At 34.1% G+C, this 21831-nt stretch overlaps 1 protein-coding gene across 1 annotated transcript; it reads left to right on the forward strand.

Annotated features, from left to right (window-relative positions):
- The first annotated feature begins 4580 nt into the window (after window positions 1-4580).
- LOC140167741 (gamma-aminobutyric acid type B receptor subunit 1-like) lies at window positions 4581-11428 on the forward strand. The gene is made up of 10 exons (XM_072191036.1): window positions 4581-4847; window positions 6696-6833; window positions 7459-7629; window positions 8706-8807; window positions 9107-9172; window positions 10006-10203; window positions 10342-10608; window positions 10887-10950; window positions 11140-11223; window positions 11400-11428. The coding sequence occupies exons 1-10, from the start codon at window positions 4581-4583 to the stop codon at window positions 11426-11428; spliced, it is 1386 nt and encodes a 461-aa protein (XP_072047137.1).
- The last annotated feature ends 10403 nt before the right edge of the window (window positions 11429-21831 follow it).

Raw genomic sequence — 21831 nt, forward strand, 5'->3', positions numbered from 1 at the left:
CGGCTGGAAGATGTTGAGGAAGACTCGTAAACTATACATCACGCTCATACGTTATATGACAATATGACGTACAATTCACACATGCTATGCATGATTTATTCGAGTTCGATCGTCATACACATTATTGTCATGATATTATATATTGTAATAATTGTATACGTCAATTTTGTTCAGTTTGGTTCAAACGGCTTATAAATCGTCATACACATTATTGTCATGGTATTATATATTGTAATAATTGTATACGTCAATTTTTTTCAGTTTGGTTCAAACGGCTTATAAAGTTTTACTTTACACGGAAGGGGAAACTTAACAAAAAACAATTAATTTATGAGTGTAAAAGGAGGGAGGGTGGGTTTTGCCTAGCCGAAAGGGGGAACAAATAATATTTATAAAATTATAAATACATAAATAAATAAATAAATAAATAAATAAATAAATGAGTAAATAAATGAGTAAATAAATAAATAAATAAATAAATAAATAAATAAATAAATAAATAAATAAATAAATAAATAAATAAATAAATAAATGAGTAAATAAATAAATAAATAAATAAATAAATAAATAAATAAATAAATAAATAAATAAATAAATAAATAAATAAATAAATAAATAAATAATTAAAAAAATAAATAAATAAATAAATATACGAATTTTTTATTCAATAATGAACAAATACATTTGGGCCACCAAAGCGGCATTATAAATCATTACATGAATAAATTACAAACAACATGAAAATGAACAGGAATAATTAATTGATTTTGGTGAGCCTATTTCGCAGTCTCCAAATGATGTTGGTTCCAATCATGGAACTGACAGAAGCATACTTGGCAACAGCCTTGGAAACACGTTTTCGGGAAGCCAAGTTTCTTCAACCCACTTCGGAAACGGTGATGAATATGACAGAGTGACCCAATCACGAAGACAAGGATTTTGCAATCAAATCCGCACGATGTGTGCAAGTTACAAAGAGGAGTATACTTTTGGAACTTTGTGTTGTAACTTTCCTCAATGAAAGCATCGAAAGTTACTTCCAAAATGAAACACTTCATGTTTTCGTGATCAATGAGAAATGAGAAAATAAATAAATAAATAAATAAATAAATAAAAAATAAATAAAAATTAGTTACGTTTGTACATGGGGGTGCTGTGCAATAATCATGTTCATTGCCAGTGCTAGCCACGAAACAAGGTCACAACTGTTGCCACTCCCTCTATGGTCGCCATTTCAGTGATTGACAGTGATGTAATGCAAATATGACGCTGGCCATCTGGTCACGTGCGCATTTATAAAAGCGCATTTATATATATAACCGAAGTCTACTGATTAGAACAGTTCCGGGCGTAGACCTCTATATCGTCAGCCTGCTACGCTAATTGCATAAGTATTTTTTTTTGTAATTTAGAGAACAAAGAACAAAATGTGGTTCAAGCATGCATCAGTTACGTAATCACCCTAATTATTTTGTATTATTCCCTTTATTAGTATCATTATCATTTATTCTTGTTCAAAGATTGGTGAATACATATGTTTAAATGCATGCTTGAACCATATTTTGTACTTTGTTCTCAAAATTACAAAAAGTGACTTAGGCAATTTAGCGTAGCAGTCTGACGATAATTTGTCAACACAAGCCCAGGATAAAGGTAGACAAAAAACGCGGGGAGGTAAGGAACTCGAGGGCATATTTAAAATACTATTTTAGTACATAATAATCATATCATTTTTGAAATTCTTGAAATTTTGCATATTGTTTGAAAATATCGACAAACAATCGTCAGAATGTGTAATTTGGCTTGCATGATATTTTTGATCATGAATACAATTTGAAGGCCTAATTAATAGTAACTTGATTTTTGGTTTTGTTTTGTTAAGAGTTACATTATTATGTGAACGCATAATAATGACGCTATTTGTGCAACTCATCTCTTACCATAATGTTGACGTTTGGATTTGATTGCTATACTCTGATCAGCTCGTGATCGGCTTACCACTACGCCGAAAAGTAGAGTTATACATTTGACCTGTATGGTATATATACTCTGTGTTAAATAAAGTAGACATAGTATAGGTCTTCAATTGATAATCCGTGATACATTTGGCGACATGTCACAGACAGCTCTGGTAATAAAATATATTAATATTAATCCGCGATGCTATAAGAACCGCCTATTACGAGGTTATCAACGTCTAGTCCGTATTGTTAACAATTAGAGAATAAAAAAGGTATTGGTATAGCCGATGTAGTCCACCTATCGTCACATAACACCAGCGACCACATTATTTTAAGGGGGTACTACACCCATTGGTGTTTTTTTGCATTTTTTTGCATTTTGTGAAGAAATGACAACAAAAAATTGGACAAAGTGGTATGCAAAATGAAGGGCAAATCTTCTTGTTTTATTGGTGGCATCGGTATCAACGTAGCTTACATGCTTTTAAAAGTAGAAGCCAAAAGGTGGTACATCACTGATGATTTAAATTCACTTCATTTTGGAAAGCTTACTATCAACGGATTTCGTTAACATTTTGGATATGAGTTGCTAACACATTAGGGAAATAAAGTTTATATGTAAAATGGGAATTAGTGGTTCCTGATTTCTTTTATGACTTTTAAGTTGGTGCTCCACAACTATCAAAAATGGAACTGGTTAAAATGCTTCTATTTTCAATGTTGAGCTATATTTTGTATTTTTAACTTGCGACATTATTTCACTGAAACTTAATTAAGCCACAGGTAACAGGTTACCACAACCATACTACAGCAATGTTGAAAAAAAAATTATTTCTTGTCACCTATACCACCATATTGGGTAGTTTTCCGTAAGCTTAACTTTTATGATTTTGGTAACTATTTTATATTTATTTGTGAAATCCATCTCAACTAGACATTCTAAATAATACACAACATTTACATCCCAAAGTATATTAATATATCAAACTTGCAATTCTCGATATATATCCAGTTAAAGACAGAATATCAAAATTATGCCTCATTATGATATCACAGACTCTCACATGTGTATTCAAAATTGATGCTTAAATTTGACCTGAACCAATTAATCTATAACCTGACATACGGTGACCTAATAGCCTTTTCTTCTCCTAACAACACATTATAGCATTAAATTGACTAATGACTATGCATCCATTGTGTAAGTGTTTATTTAATTTATTCAGTGTTATATATTTTGCATGCACCATTAGATTTTCTATAGAGAGTATAACAAAGGATTTACTGTATTCTATTCATGTACCCTACTTGAACATGTTGAATAGAATAAATTATGGTTTGTTATGAAACACGCATCTGAATTACTAGGATACAGTAAACAAAAATATATAGGGCTAAAATGACTTACTAAAATGGTTTAAAAACACTTTGCATGCAGGTATATTTTATAAGTTCAGGACATGAGGTGATGAACATATTTATGTACTTCATAAATTTGCAAGAAAAAAAAGAAGAGGGGTACTGATGAAAATCAGGGTATTATTCCCCCTTAAGTAAAACAAAAGTATTTTTAGTATTGTAACAGTATACCAAATTTTAATCAAATTAAATCCTACATTTTACTAAAAGGAAATACCTAGGGTTTAGAATCGATCAATCCCCGGCTCTGATTTGGTAAAATGAACTAACGAAAATCCTTGTTTCGAGAAAAAGAGCATTAAAGTTTGAACAGTTGACGTGTTTTTTTTTAATTTTTTCATCAAATAAATTAATAAACACATTTAATATCCTAGCAAACATAAAGAACTTACTGCTTGCAATGATTTGTCTAATTTGGTCGGGTAATTTTGAAATAACAACCATTTTTAGGAAACGATTTTGCCGTGTTATTATTAGTGCGTTAAGGTTTGTCTTGACCAATGAGGTTAATGATCTAATTTTGAGATTTACCACATTAAATACACGGAAAGTGACAAACGTTTCAAGATAGGTTCTCCTAGCTTCAAAACGAAGTACGGTGGTAATTTGAGGATGTCACCAACGGATAGAGCGCCCCCATATTATCAGTTGATCAATCTCAAAATTCCCAAATTTAGATCGTTTTTGCTATGCGCATCCATTTGGTTCACATAACGAGTACTCGTATTGCGTCGACGAGTACGCGTTGAACCGGGTTATATCATGTAATATTAATACGGCAAAGATCCGATAAGATTGGAGCGCTCTCAGCGTTTAAGAATATAATTATGTTAAAATTATCTAATATTGTGTTCATGTATTTATCATATGTTCGTCGTCTTGAGATATTTAATGTAACGCTTTATAGAAACGAATAATTATTATAATTATTACTATTGTTGAATTAATTATAAATGAACTTCTTTAATTATCCAACGGGCTCCGTTGTAGTACCTACATAGGAAGGGTTATTGTTGTGTAGATATTTGAACACACTCACCACATCACACTGAGTAATATTATGAAATAACAATAATAATTACAAATCAGTTGCAAGTTGCACGTGAGATGTAGAGTTATAATTGAAATCAAAACATGACTAATGTACATTTTAAATCGTAACGTATGTGAATTATGTGCAAACTATAAAATAAAACCGAAATGATGTTACTTCATATTGAGGAACATTTGTTTATTTTGACAATTCTGTCTGGATTGTTATTGGCAATAAACGGCCAAGTAACAAACATATCTCAGGAAGATGGAGGGATGAAGATACCGCTGTATATTGGCGGACTACTCCCTTTCAGTGGAGGGTGGGATGGAAGCGGCTTAGTGCCGGGGATAGATTTCGCCTTAGAACAAATCAACGCCAGAGAAGATTTGCTGGCTGAATATGATTTGAGGATTGTATGGAATGATACGCAGGTAAGTGACAATAATTGAAATTGTGCGATATTCTAATACTATAGGTCTATATATTAAGCTGTTCAGGGAATGGTGTTATTAAAAAGAGTCATTATAGGCGCCGACCCAGCTTGCAGTTCATAATGACTGGTATGTACTTTTTCCGACTTTTTAAGTGGATTCGGAATATTTGAGAAAGCCCACTTTATCATTCCATGCTATTAAAGGCAATGTCTTACTAAAGTTAAATTTGGGTGCGTGAGCATGGTGAGGGGCGCACACAATTTCAAGTTTAAAGCTAAACTTGTCAAATATGAGAGTAATGCAAAACACGTGCATTTAAACCAACATAAGGAGAGGTGATGATTGAACGGAACATCCCCTTCAAATAATTAATGGGTGATTTTTCTCCATCCGGCCGGGGTCTATTCTAATGTCATTTACAAATATATTATACAATAATCCCTACAGAAAAAAAAGACATTTATTAAGTTAAGCACGGTGGCCGAGCACGGTGGCCGAGCGGAATGGGCTACGACTCATAATCGGAAGGTTGCGGGTTCGAGCCCCGGCGACGCCATCGTGTTGTGCCCTTGAGTAAGGCACTTTATCTTGATTACTCCTCTCCACCCAGGTGCGAAATGGGGAGCTGTTATGAATACTGTCCATTGAGCGCCGCCCAAAGGTATGAGCATGCCGTGGGCATTGTATGGCAGCTGACATATTCTAACGACGGCGGAATAAATGTAAAGCGCTTTGGTACATGTTCACATGTGAAAGGCGCTGTATAAATACCAACATTTATTTTTTTTATTTTAAGGATAATACAAGGCTTTCTAGTTTTCTTAAAAGTAAACAGCACCGGATGAATGATCTTGAACATGAATGCGAAAGGTCATGTGATGTCGATGTCGTTTCAATCGTGGATTTCAGTACAACCGGGAACAACCTCGTTTGACTGAGATGTGCAATTGACTGCAACAGCCTAAAATCCATTTGAGAGTGCGCCACTATTGTTGATATAAAAATCAGTCCCACGCTGACTGTTTAAAAATGATAATAATAAACACTGGCAACGATATGTTTTATTATTATTTATATCAGGCTTTTGAGCGATATAACAAAACTGTATATTGTACAATATTTTCAAAATACCCGGATGCAATACAATATTTCTTGAATATTATACGCGTACGCGTCGCGTGTTACCATGGTGACGGCACCAACACGCGTTATGATACAGCAACACAACAATACACTACATACATCGTAACGGCTCACAGGAGATTTCGTACAAACAAGTAAAATCACAAACTTAATTCGCGGCAATTCTGGATGATAACAACCTTAGGAAATATAATCCATATCTACAAATAAACCTATATTCCGAAAGTCTTTGGAGAGTAAAGAGCAGAAAACAAGAAGGTCAAAAGGTAAGCTTACATTACAATACACATTGGTTAAACCCGATGGCTAGGTAAGCTTAAATTTTCAGTTTACCGCATAGCAAAAGCCTGATATAAATAATAATAATAATAATAATAATAATAATAATAATAATAATAATAATAATAATAATAATAATAATATTGAATGGCTTATTTTCGTGTGATACAAGAATATATTGCACTCGATAGCAAAATATGCTTGTATCACACTCAAAGCCATTCAATATTATATAATTATTATTTGAGCGTTTTAGTGCATCAGGAAATATATCTTAGGTGTTGTAGTGTCCCTTTAGTAAGACACGTATCCCCAATATATATATATGTACATTGTCCAATTCCTTACATTTTCACTGAATTCATGTTTGTTTTTGTTTCTTGTTTGTTTTGTTTTTTGATTTTTTGTTGTTGTTGACAATAGTGCAGTCCGGGATTAAGTAGCCGAGTGTTTTTCGACCAGATATACCGTGAACCACAGAAGATTATGATTCTAGGTGGTGGCTGTTCAGTTGGTTCTGAGGCTATCGCGAGTACTGCACACTATTGGAATCTAATATCGGTAAGGTCTGGACTTGGGCTTCGTCCATCCATTGTAGCTTGATACACGGATTACAAAGTGATCAAATTTTTTACTTTTAAATTGAATTTCGTTGTCTTTTCATCAAAATACAACAACAACTGATATAATTGTATTGGTATTAATGACAACTTTAGGGGAACTTATCGTTGGGTTGTATTTATTGAAGTTAAAATAACTGAGAGATCAGATTATATTAGATGTATTTTATTTTATTTTGCAAATAGTCAAAACATTTTTACAAGAATAATACAGCCGTACAAGCAGTAGGGCTTTTAGATGCCTAAAATGAATAGTTCTAATTGGTTTTCATAAAATTATATGGCGCCCTTGTTGTCCCACAACACGGTGTTTTTACACTAAACGGGAATATGCATAGCACACTTATTGTTTTCTCTGTCTTCTATTAAAAATTGATAGGGGACATCCCCCATACAGAAAAATGGCAGGGACCGTGTCCCACCGTCACCCTGCCCACACCTCCTTCCGCCTATGGGCTGAAATATGTTGTATTGCCTTTAATTGTCATATTTAGCTAGAACCTTGAGCAATAATTTCTATTCTATTCATTTGCAATTAATTTTACATGCAACAACATTTGCTCCAGGTGTCTCCAACATCAAGTTCCCCGGCGTTGTCCAATCGTGTAAAGTATCCATTATTCTACAGAACACAGACCACAGAACATTCACTCAATCCGGCACGTGTAGCAATTATGAAGGAATTTGGTTGGACAAGGGTTGCAACAATACACGAAAATTATGAATTATTTTCATTAGTAAGTGACTATACTTTATATATCACTGCTTTGTTTTCATTGTTTTATTGTTCCTTTCGTGTGCATTGTATATTCTTAGATATTGGACATTAGGGTGTAGTGAAAAAGCAAAAAATTGAGATAATTTTTTGGATAGTTTTTAAAACTTGCTTACCTATGAAATATGTAACGAGGCAAAAAAGTGGAAAATTTAAGCACATGAAAAATGTGGGAAAATGGCTAAACTTCCCCAAATTTACACATCCCAGTCATTTTGAGATGTTAATTTATTCTTAAGTACACCTCCAAGAACTATGACATTTGGTATATATCATTATGGCTACCTTTACTGCTCAATCCATTGCTGTAATCATAGGGAATGTAGCATGTACCAATTGTAAATGATACGTGTCCAAAATGGATGAAAACCCTGCCTGGACCATTATTTGGGTGGTACGTGGCCCGAAAGCGCATGTTAAAATGCTATATTCATAAGTACATCACATAGAACTTTGAAATATGGTATGGTTACCTTGCACTACTAATTCCAAGTTCTCAATTTATTGTTTTTTCACTCCACCCTACACCTTTGTTCCATAACCATTAAGGTGTAGGACATTTTTTATTTTTACTATAGCCCCCGAATGAAATGTATTTAATTATGTTTGTACTCACACAAGTTGTGTGTGTATTTTACATCCTAACTAAGTGCTATTCTTTTTTATGGGCATTTTAGTGTCTAAAATGGCCCACAATGAGGGTTTTTCAATATTGCCGTCCATTTTAAATTGTAACCCCCTATAAACTTTACATGTAAAATAAAAAGGCTCATAAAAATTTAATAGCACCTAGTTCGGATGTAAAATTCACACAAAATGCTTTTTGAGTGATTACAAAGATAATTAAATACTTTTCATGCGGGGGCTATGTGGAATTTCTTAAATGTATTCCCTGTACAATGAAATTTCACAATAAATGGAAACAAAGGTGCCTATTGGATATATTGGAGATCTTCAAACATTAAACTCTTTGAGATCGTAGTTTGCACATGACGTTATTATTTTGCATTTTACTGTCTTGAATACGCTTAATTTTAGACAGTGGATGATTTGGTGAGCGAATTGAAAGAAGCCAACATTACCTTGATCACTTCTGAGAGTTTTGTCGACAATCCGAAAAATCAAATTGAAAATCTTAAGGTAAGCAGTAAGTAAAGTTGTGATTCTTGCTTTGTGTTAATTCACAATTTGATTTAACTTTCTCATGTCTAAAGAACAGCCATATAATTTTGATTGACCACCGATGGTCCTTCGACATTTATTAGTAATGAACTATCGACTAAATAATCAGAACCAATTGGTAAAATGTTATTTGTCAATACAATACATACAGCGGCTAAATGTTATCACGAATAACAGCATTTAACTAATAATTTATTTGGTTGAATAACATAGATATCGCAAATAATGGGTTGCCATCCACTGTTTTGTCATTACAGAAACAGGATGCAAAAATAATTATTGCATTGATGTATGCTGATCAAGCTCAGAAAGTCTTCTGCGAGGTCTGTTGATACTTTTAAGGATCTAATTACATGGTGCACACTACTCAATCCATAAATCTTTAGTGTGTTAGAAAGTTGTCACATTTGGCAGATAGATGATACACATAATTATATAATAGGATCAAGTTCAAAATTACTCAAACCTGTTCCTAACTCATTCACTCCATCAGAATTCTCAAGCAGTGACGCATTGTTATGGAATAATCGGGAACAGCGTAATATTGTGAAGTCATTCCGGGGATAGGGGCAGACAAAAAGAATATTTGCACTGGGTTTGATAAAAAATGATTTCAAGTTACTTGTCGCTTTGCAATAAAAAAAAAAGCAGGAGGTACTTATCCAGGTAACACAACGATTTTCATGGTTAAATTGACTCAAAAAAATTCAAGACAACTTCAAGGTAGTCTCCTATATTGATGTGTTACCAAGGTAACGAAACAGCCTACATGGCACAAACTATTTTTATTCATCATATGAGCATTTGTCTCATGACGTGACAATGTTTCCTTTTAGTACATAGTTCTATAACCGTATGACGAAGATAATGTCAACATATATTTTTCCCCGGGTACTTTTCTAAATCCTTATGACATTGTTTTGTGTTTTTGATAAAGTTCGGGAAATTTTGAAATTAATACCTGTGTAAAGGTTGAGTTCTACGACCTTTGCCCACCAAATAAGGGTGCTGATGAAATGCGTTCATAGTCTATGATGATCAGCGCTATAAGTAATTATATAAAACAAAATTAACAAGATTTGGACGTACGATGGTTACGGAACTTTATAAGACTATATTAATCCCGGATACTAATATGTCAACCGTCTATCTGTAGGCTTCTAAGCTAAACATGACGGGTGAGGGTTACGTGTGGATGCTTGTAGGCTGGTACAACAACAAATGGTGGGAGGTAGACTTCGGACCATTAGAATGTACAAAAGAAGAGCTGACTGAAGCAGTTGGAAGGTCAAACTACTTTGGTATCCGAAGCCAAGGACTGTCAAGTACGGATGAAATCGCTATTGGAGGAGTGGTAAGTTAGCTTTAAAAGTTGTACATGTAATCAATTAGTACAACCGGTAAGCACAAGTAGGTGCACTAGTTAAAAGAACGCGTTTTGGACTAAATTTATAATATGAAACTACATATTTTTATTTTGCCGTATTTACAGACTGCCAGCGGATTTGACGAGTATGTCAGATATCAACTTGATAATAATCCCAAATACAGCCGTTTAACATTTACAAGTGAACACCCATTTGGATACGACACAGTATGGGCCATTGCATTGGCGCTTAACGAAAGTATAGACATCCTTAAATCTACCACATTTTTAGACGGGCGCATGCGCAGACTGGAGGATTATACATACGATGATAAGGAGATGATGATGGTGTTGTACAAAAGCCTATCAGAGGTGTTGTTTCTTGGAGTTACGGTAATGTAACTAAAAATAACGCTCTTTGTCTTTAAATAATTCTTTACTCTGAAATCGAATTCACCAGACAGGTTTTACCTTTGTTAATGGCCCTAAATAGTAATTTTGTTCTGATAACAAAAACTGTTGTCGTTTGGAACGGTCTACCGAAGATGTTATGCCATAAAATTCGTATTCAAATAATAGTGGAAAATGTGTACTTGATTACACCAAGTAAACACGACATTTAATTATCATGCTTTTCAACTTTTAAAGCTTTTTACTTTATTTTCCTCAAGGGTCCTGTGAGTTTCGAAAAAGGAGACCGTGTAGGAATTACCATCATACGACAACTTCGTGAAGGTAAGATAAACCATCAAAGAATAAATGAAATATACCTAAAATATGTAAAATATATATCCAAATGTGACTGTTTGCCAATCGCTGAAGCCTGTTTGCCATGCTAAAAGCGATTACTGATGTAAAAAGTATACATTTATTTGCATTTCCGTAGTGATAAACCCAGTTTGTTCATGATCATTTTAACTTCAGATCTTCTGGAGCATAAGATTGGCGATTTTAACCCAGCGCATGTGCAAGATCCGTTACGATGGACAAGAGATATAATGTGGCCAGGTAAGGAAATTTTTGGGGGTAAAGGTATATTCTCTTTACCCCTTGCCTTACTGGCGTATTTTGTTAGTCACACGCTTTACCAGGTGAGGGAAGTGTACCAATCCCCATATGGGCTTCTATACCAAACTCCCTTTATTCTAATCAAAGAAACATTTCTATAAATAATACCTATATAGATCGCAAAAAGGACCAATCACGTGGATGAGCTAGCAGGAGGAATAATGGTTATATGCAAATTAGGAGATTAATGTTTATAAAATGACGGATATTTTTGCACTTTTCTTTCCATTACTGTAATATTGTGAAAAAACAACATAGCTGTGGTGTTAGTCCAATTATGCTAGGGAAATATTAAAAAGGACACCATGTTGACATCGGCAAAATAAGCTGTATGGGCGACAGTTCTTGTCGCGATATCCCCATTTTAATTTTAACAGACGACTTGACCTTTCGAGGTCATTTAGTAGATTTTTTTGCCAGTCGTTTTGTTTTTGTAACCACAGTTCACCCTTTGAAAAGTGAACTTAGACGTACGTGGTACGAAAATACTTGCCACCAACCGCCATTGCTTTTTACAGTGCTCCCCGATTTCTTCTGATCACGTGGTACAGCTTTGTCTGAAAACCGGAGGAATTATGACACACCACATCAATAAGATGAGTAGAAAGTCGCAAACAGGTAACAAAATACCATGCATAATGGTTAACTGTTCATGTATATTATACTATACATGTAATGCGGCCCATATACGATCAATGTTAATGATCAATATTGCGGACCCTAGATGCAGGAGTGGATACAAAATCTAACATTGGACGTATATGGGCCGCATAATTATACATGTAGATCATTTGAAATATTATAAAGTCATCATAAGGATAAGGGTACAACTTAAATATTACTGTATCGCTGTTTTAATGTTTAGGTGGAAAGGTTCCGCTCGATCACACCCCAGAAGTTAAAGTAACCACTGTAACTCTCCATGTCACTGTTGGACAAACCATATTCATATCGATGTGTGCATTAGCTGGCGCCGGAATTCTACTAGCTCTTGGATTTCTCGCTTTTAATATCACATTCCGCAAGCAACGGTAAGGCCCGGGCGGTGAACTGTGTTTTGTTTTCGCTTGGTATTGTACGTGGAAATAAATTCCGAGTGACAAAACTGATATTTTCATGACTGTTTTTAATGTTTACACTAGCATAAATATTAAATTGGTAACTTTTTAATTGGACAAACTAATTATACTTTTATAGTAAGGAACCTTAATTAAATAAAATAATAAAAATATTGCAAAGACATGTTTGGTAGAAAGAATAACATCACGGAGCACAGTCATAATCATACATGTATAGGCAAATAATGTACAAATTTACATGGTTAATGGCTCGGATATCGAAGTGTTCACATATTTTGTGGGACATGAGAGCACTTACGAATACGAGGAAAGTCCTTCTAATATCAAATAATTTCGATCTTTTGAAACATTTTATTGCAATGACTAAAAATTGATATTTGAAATGTGACTGTCCGCGAAGTAAATTGTATAAATCTAATGATATTTACTGAATATAAAGTGTTTGTAGCTGGGATAAAAAGCCGTCCATCACATGAACATTTTGACCTTTTGTTTTTAAGATATAGATTTTATTCCTCAAAATACCAAAATAAAATACCAAAAAAAAGTAGGTCTTTAAAAAAAACCCATTTATATCTTTAATATGAAAGGTCGACATTTTCAATTGATTTTCGGCTTTTCATCCCTGCTACATTTTACGTATAATCCATATACTTTGATGACTGTTAAATTAAAAAAAAATATCAAATTTTAATAAGTGGCCATAAAATGTGTATTGTATCGCGAATTTCATTTTCGATATGTCTATTGTGCTCTCAGGTCCCACAAAAATATTGTGCAAACGTTGCTATCCGATTAATTAATGAACTTGAAGACATCAGTGAATGAATTATTACGTTTTAGTCATTGTTGGAGGAGTATGTTCGTAATCTGATAAATATTAGGGTTACATTGCTTAAGAAAGACAATGATGTTCATATAAGAAACACTCAATGACGATTTTAAAGACCCTTCCTTCACTTTTACGTCAGTCCTTACAAAATCTTACTCCTTATCTGTCACTGTTATTGTATATAATGATGAAACTTGGTAAGGTGTTATATGTCTAGAATTGGTTTGCATGAGTAACTATATGAATAATAATGATATTTTACGAGATAAATATAAACATTTTCGGAAAATATTTTAACAGATACGTCAAACTTTCAAGTCCGAACCTCAACAATGTAATCATTACTGGAGGAATGATTGTATACACGGGTGTATTCTTTAGTGGTGTCGATACGCATTTGGTCAGTTTTAATTTCAAGGAAGTTTGTTGTCAGGTAAGAATAGGATGAGAAGACAATTACGATGAGTTTTGTATTGTTGTAAAACTGTTTTACTCATGGTTTTCAGACTCTGTCCGAAAGTACTATTAAGTTAGCTATCGTATATAGATTGCCAGCCCGTTCAAAATGTAATATTAAACATGATCAATTGCTCTCTTGGCCTTATCTTTATAACGCTTGTCTCATTTTCTTCCATATTATTAGCTGAATGTTTGGGCGTTGTCTGTTGGGTTTGTATTATCTTTTGGATCCATGTTCAGTAAGACGTGGCGAGTATATCAGGTTGCCGCTTTTAAAACTCCGAAAAGAAAGGTATGTAAAAGTATTCTTTCCTTTATGCACTGATTACACAGAAAAATCCGGGAATCGGTACATCTTTACAAGTTAAGCCTATATACTTTGTTATCTACGTTATCTATGTTATGTGGAATGAGAAACTGTCATAAAGTATTTATAAACCAACTTAAACTTAGGATCTATTAAAATACAAGTTCCCGCGCTCATTAAAACTTTCCTTGCGAGTTAGTAATGCCGAAATTGTCGAAAATAATTGTCAAATTTGACGGTATTTTCACTTTCCATGTGACATAAAATACACATAACTAATCAAATGACTGTCTTTGAATAGTAAGGTAGGCTTTCTGTCCCTTTAAAACAAGAAATGTTGCCAAATGGGTTACAGTTTTTTCTTGCCCTGATATATTTTACCGGGGAAACTTCGCTGTTGTCGTTGATGTTGAGAGATCAAGATTCCTAATCAGTTAATAGAAACACGGATAATTATTTTTATAGAACCATATTAGTTTGTATATTTTGAAGTTCGAAATAATGTATGATTTATCTTGATTTTATTTATTGTTTTGCATTATAGCTCTCAGTTGTAGTCTTTTTTAATGGAGGAGAAATTGATTGAAAAATTAAGATCAAAATTTCCCAAAGACAATCACTTCAGTTAATTATTTTTGCAGTTCAGGTCATCGCGTGTGATCATGTTAATCGCGATGGTTAATGGTTATGATTTTTAATAATTCAGATTATTTGAAACACATATTATTGAAGCAAACAATGTAATTTTAGGTGATTACAGACCTCCTGTTGTATAAGATGGTCGCAGTGTTATTGCTAATTGATGTTGGAATCTTAACTGCGTGGCAAGTAATTGATCCAATGAAGTTGGTCGTTAAGGAATTATACACAAGGGTAAGCTGTCGTCTTTTAAGAAAACCAAACGAAAACATAATAACAATGCAGAAATGTTCGAAGAAAATAATTTGTGTAATTATGACAAAGCGGATGAATTATTTCACGATAAATATTTCACGGGCTTCATAACCTCATAAATTTTAAATGCACGGATGCAAATAAAGGTTATCGAAAAGGTATATTGACCGTGTCTCGTGACGTAGTACAGGTGTCCGCGTTATAATTACCGCAATGTGTGAGGTGTTATGCATTTCAACAATTTACATTGCATAAATTTGAGCTGATTTGAATAGTCGCTAACGGTATGTCCGAAATCCGACAGTAGATTTTTACAGGCAAATAAAAGATAAAGCTAATTTTGTATTTTGTTTGACGCAGGTGGAATTAAAGAAGTAAAATATAGCAGTCATGAAATTTGCTTAATTAGTTCATTATCGCTACTAATTTAGTACTGCATTTTTTATCGAATCATTAATAAATTGTTGCTATTTAAGAATCGATTACCATAATATCTATATACTTTAAATTTTGTCTGTCTCAGGACGACCCTACAACTCCTAATCAGCTTATATCCCCGTACATTGAATTATGTGAAAGTGACTACATTATTTACTGGTTACTCGCCCTCTATAGCTACAAAGGAATTCTTCTAATTTTCGGCGCTTTTCTTGCTTGGGAAACACGGAAGGTAATACAATTTATTTGCATGAAGTAAAGCCATCTTGTTTGTAGTAGATCTCCTTTGTTTGTTTGGGGTTTTTTTTGGGGGGGGGGGTTTGGGTTTAAAATTACGTCAGTCATTCATCACAGTATAATTTGTAAACCAAAACGTCTTTGATTTCAAGTTTGAATAATTTGTTTTTACGATGAAAAATCGTAAGTAAAACAGTAAGTACCCTTAAAGAGAGAAGCTGATGAGCAAGAATAAGAAGACCTGACAGGCCTAAGTGCAGAGTACACATATCAATTGTTATAAGATCTTCAAGTTTGATAATCTTTATCAAATTACTAGCACTATATGATGTGCATAAAAATATGCTTAGATAAAATATTTCAAAACAGTTTGTTGTGTATCTTCGAGTGAAACATATTGTTTTATTTAAGCCCCATTAATTTAAAAGTTTGACTCAAAGCTCCCCAACGCATATAACAACCGTTCGCATTTAATAGTCATACGTGAATTCTCTAAAAAGGCAGTATTTTCCTGGTTTTTACTAACTTCATACCAATGAAAACATAGAGTAAAGAAGGCAGTGACTTTCAATCAACAGACAAAATTTACGAAATTTATAAGATTAAATGACACACATGATACAATTTGCATTTGTGATTGTTTCGTGCTGCACTTATATCTGCAATATTACAAGAAAACGTGCACTAGAAGATAGAACTCCGTGATCTGTTGAAAAATCCGTGAAAAATCTGTAACCAGTCGCAGATTTACCACAGGTTCACATCAGTCGTAAAGTAAGTATATTTAAAATGAAAATAAAACGAAATATTAAAAATACAACCCCACATTCAACACTAGATTTTGAACATCAGAGGAGCTTTGAGAAACACTTTCGAATTAATAGGGCCTTATACATTTTTAATTAACCATTTTTACCCTTCAGGTAACTATTGAAGCCCTCAACGATAGCAAGTTTATTGGCATCAGCGTTTATAACGTGATCATACTGTGTACAATTGGAGTGACCGTCAGCTTTCTTATTGGTGATGACCCGGAAGCATTATACCTATTTCTTTCGGGTATCATTATTTTCTGTAACACAGTGACATTACTTGTTATATTTATTCCTAAGGTGAGTCACTGGAGACATTTTCCCAGTCCGATTGAAAAAGCTACACACAGTTATTTTACAGCGTTAGACCTCTATCATATGACAATATGATTTATTTTGACTGATTTCTATGAGAGAAACATCAATATACGAAGTATTATGAATCATTTATATGTCACGAGTTTAAAGATGGATTTAAAGATGAATTGAAGATTATATTTGATTTATTATTATTTCCATAATAACGCATATTTAGGACAGTTAGTGTAAATAAGAATATTTGATATTTTACATCACTTTAAGTTTTTTTTTCGTGGCTTAATGCCTTTTATCCAAATTATCCGTACCTTAATCGTCGAGTTCATGGGCACAACTCACGCGCAAAGCACGCCAAGGAAAATCTCTTCCCTGCAAGTACACGGTACGCATACTATGTTTGATTAAGACGGTGAGGCTCATTATATTTTGCGCGGCATTAGGGTCGTTTGTATGGTAAAAACTATCCAACAGCGATGGTATCAATAATATTAATATTGTTAATAATTAACTAATGAACTGTCCAGAATGTATGAGTACTCTGTCATATATTCAAAAATATATTTAGCGCCATTATAGAGTTCTTCAACTCCATATAATCGTCCTGTTACAGATTATATCCGTATGGAAGTATCCTGCAGGTGAGAGCATCTCAGCAACGAACGCAACAAAACGATCAAATATACCCTCATCTGCAACAACTCAATCCATGTCCACTGATAACATAACCGAAGAGAATGATATCTTGAAAACTACTGTTAAGGAGGTATGTTTAACCCCCATTTTTGTTACACTCATATGACTCATATCTCCATTCGCAGTGGTGATATAACCCACTATTATATAGTCCTTATACATTCCTCGAATTCTAACATTCTTGATAATTTATTCTAAGGGTATGGACTTAAAACTAGTGATGTTAAAATAAAGCTTTCCTTTATATTATTATAAAAAAAACATTTGGTCAACATTTCGTGTTCACGGAATTTTTTGCAGAAAGTAAATTCTCCTTGTGCTGTTGTACAAAGCTAAAATCCCCAATTGTGCGACTCATATTTGTGCGGGACGCTCACTTTATGACGTCGTGGTGACGTTACTTATTTTGGTATCATCGGGTAGAAAAGACCCATAACTATTCATTGCAAATATAACAGTATGCGACCTTTAAAGCCATATTATAACATTTGCTGTGGAGAACGCCCGAAAAATTTAAATTCTGTTTTTACACGATTGTAATGTACTTTAGTCAATAAAGATACTCTGCAAAAATAGACTTTAGGTGCTGTAGTTTGGTCAAAATCCGAGATTTTTAATAACACGATGGAACCAGCATTTTATTATTACGATGGAAATATAAGTCGAATACGTATGCACAGTACGAACACGGTGTGCGGGATACACACACACACACACCCCGCGGATCGTATCGTATTACAACCGCGGGAGTAAAATGCATGGGCGCTAGTAGTAAATTCCAATTTTCTGTGCTCACTTGTTCGGCTCAAAATTAAAAGGGGACACATCTGACAGTAAAAGCTAACATTTTATGGAAAATAAATATTATACTATTTTTACAGAAATGTTATAGTATGGCTTTAATATTGCAAAAGGTGAAGCTGTTGAAACCTCCCGCCCTCCGCTTAGTAGTTTGTGCAACAAAAGTTGCATTTAAATCCACGAATATCCAGAAAAGAAACGGACAACTGATCAGTTCGACGCTTTAGTTCGACGCTTAGTGTGGCTTCGCCCATGCAACAATTCAAAAAATATGTCTATCAAACAATTTTCAGTTGAGCTGAAAACCCCAGGAGAGTACAAAGAAGGGAGTATTTTTTGTTGCAACGTAAAACGTTAATTAGTTATAAATACGCATGCTATTTTATATAAAGATTATTTGTTCGTTTTCATCATTATTATGGGATATTTTTTGTTACAGTTAACCCAAGAGCTAGAAATGAAGAGACAAGAAAGCTGCTGTGAGATGGGGTGTTTGTCTTTCAAATTGGCTTGTTTTACTTCTACTGAAAACGATACAGATAGCGATGAGAGAATAAAGCATACTGATAATAATATATAAAGCATGTTAATTCGAAAGGTTTAAAGACAACAATTAGTTTCTTTGTTTTGCTCACTTGGTATTTTTAGTAGACTGTATTGTGAAATATTAGGATAATATTTTTGTGAAAAAAGTGCCCTACTGCCTCTATATATCTGCCAAAAAAGATACTAAGTTGTAGTCAACAGTCCCCTTTTTACCACTAGATGTAAAAGAAAACACCCTTTCTTATATTATTATTCCCTGTGAATATAAGATTGCAAAAGTCCCTTTTCCGCCAAAATGACAAATGTGCCAAGCGCCGTTTTTATACTGAACTACTCGATTGTGAACTGTGATTTTCGATATAAAAGACTGTTTGCTTCTGAGAATTTGTTAAACTATCCATATAAAAGCTGCATTGACTGTGCATTTTGTTTTAGTTGAATATTTGTTAAATGAAATAGATTTTAGATATGTAACTTAATGACTTCTGAATAAGAATGATGATAAAAGACCTGAATGATATGAAATTGTCTTTTGCCTGTGGTGTGACTTACTTGCGGGTGCATAAATATTTTATAACGGACTTGCCGCAGTTACGCGCAGTGCGTTCGCCCCACTTTTCAAGTTGGGATGCAATTTAAGTGCAAGATTTGAAGAGGTTTGATGTTGCTTGTATCACAGATATCACAGTCCTCGAACCTGACAATGCCCCATTAGGCGGTAGCTTTGGAGATTTAAGTTTTTTTTTATCCAGTTAAAGCCATATTATAACATTTGCTGAGGAAGACGCCTCACTGATATTTTATAATTCATTTTTACACGATTGTATTGTACTTTATTAAACCAATATACCCTGCAAAAATCACGACTCTAGGTGCTGTAGTTTTGTCAAAATCCGAGATTTTGAATAAAACGACGGAACCGGCGTTTTATTATTACGATGGAATTATTAGTCGAACGCATACACGATGTTCATAACACACAGTACGTACACGACGTGCGGAACGGTGATCTACACAACAAAAGGTCGTACCATAACATGACAGACGTTTTGGCGACATATGCGCTGGTAGTAAATTCCAAATTTCTTTGCTTTGCCGTAGTTGTTCGGCTCAAAAATAAATGGGGATATATCTGACAGTAAAAACTAACATTTTATGGCAAAGAAATGCTAATCTATTTTGTATGAAAATGTTATAATATGGCTTTAAGTCGGTCGGAAAATCAAGAAAATAGTTAAATGTGTAAAACTAACGATAAATACTGCGACTCCGCCTAATGTGATTACGGGGGCTAGTCTTATCTGTTCCAACTTTGATGACACCTCTATCACTTTTAAAGAGGCATTACAGTGATTTGATGATTGACGTGCCATGTTCAATTCTTATTGGCTACTTTTTATGTTCTAAATTGCATTCACACCCACAAACCTTTTGGAGCAAAATTGAATTAAATTTCCCACCCAATAAATGATTCTTTTACAGAACTTCTGTTGTGCCACCTTGCGCCGGTTTGTTTTTTCTCTCTTTTTCTTAGAACTAAATCAATAAAACATACGGGAGGGGGGTTGTTTCATTTTAATTTTTGTGTCATTTTAATATCGGTCACCATGATAAATCCACGAAATGCATCATAAATTTATATATTTAACTAAATACCGCATTGCGCATCATGTGCACCTAAATGAGATGATTGGATGGTTACTAATAAATGACCTTATAGACGAATCCAATTTCACGCATTCCTACACCTCAATAGCCGCCATAACTGGGCCCCCCTTTTGGCCTATTCCACCTAAAATGTGAAATGATGTGGCCATGGCGGGGATATTAAACTGCATTATATCACCAGTGTTACACGTAGACAAAAGAATGATGAAAGTTTACAACACATTATTCAACATCGATTATTCAGCGGAATTAATCCACCCAATCAGGCAGTAACAACACCAGATTTGTGCAGACGGGACACAGTAATGGCCGACTGAATCCTGACCATCACTTGGCTCGTTGGATTCGTCTATAGCCATGTATGAAATATGTGTCCTTCTACTCATTGCACTTCCAGAGCCAAAGTTTTATGTGTGTTTCATTACAATAACATTAAAAAGCATCCAAGCAAATAACATGGTCTCCTAACTAAACTGCTGTCTATTCGCTGTCGAAGTGATGTAATAATCGGATTAACTACCATAGCAATAGGTTCAAACAATGTTTGATTATATTACGCTGCACTAGTACGTTCACGCGTACCTCTCTTTTCGCCATACGCCAAGTATTTCTAGAATGCTGCTAAAATAAGAAAACGTTCAATGCTAATTTATTGCACATTCTAGGGAAGCGGGGTTACCTTTTGAAATCGCCGAGTGGGAAGGATTTCAATGACATAATTTTGTGTTAAAACTGAAGTATCATATGTATAAAAGAATATATGAATATTAACTGCACAATCGTGCTAAAATTTATGTTGTTTAGGAGGCAGACAATTGTATATACGCCAAAATATTTTCTGACTTTAGTCAAAATTAACACTGAATTGATGGTAAAAAATTTATGTAAACTTTACATAGGTCCCGACTAAAGATTACTGTTTCGTCTTTATGGGAATCTAATCTTTTAATATCTGAAAGAAACTTTGGGGACCTACGTGGACTATAATTCCTATAAATTGCACAAATCCAGACCGTCTTACAAGAAAAATGGTAGGCTGACTGGGTTCCATACCTCGCGACCGACGCGATGTCCTGAGCAGAGCACGTGGCTGAAATCAAAATCGATGTGTGTATTGTGTATGTATCATAGGCTCTTCGTATTAAGGTTATTAATGATTTTAAACTGTTGTGATTTGGTAGTTCACAGCATCTTACGAATGTTAGTGAGCTTTGGCAAAAATTACATTGCTCAATTCATAGCGAGCGTGTAGAAGAATTAAAATATCACAGATATACTTTTATAGGTGCTGCGGTTCTTGAGTTACGTTGTGAAGAGGGCTGAAACAACAACACTTTTGTAAAACGTACATAACTAATTAACAACAATAAATTAAGCAAGTTTGCAGATTATACGATTTATGCGCTTTATAATTCAACTATAGTAATAATGCTAGCGCTATTATAATACACATTAATGTTTTAA

Source organism: Amphiura filiformis, chromosome 13, assembly GCF_039555335.1.
Source record: "Amphiura filiformis chromosome 13, Afil_fr2py, whole genome shotgun sequence".
Classification (NCBI taxonomy): domain Eukaryota; kingdom Metazoa; phylum Echinodermata; class Ophiuroidea; order Amphilepidida; family Amphiuridae; genus Amphiura; species Amphiura filiformis.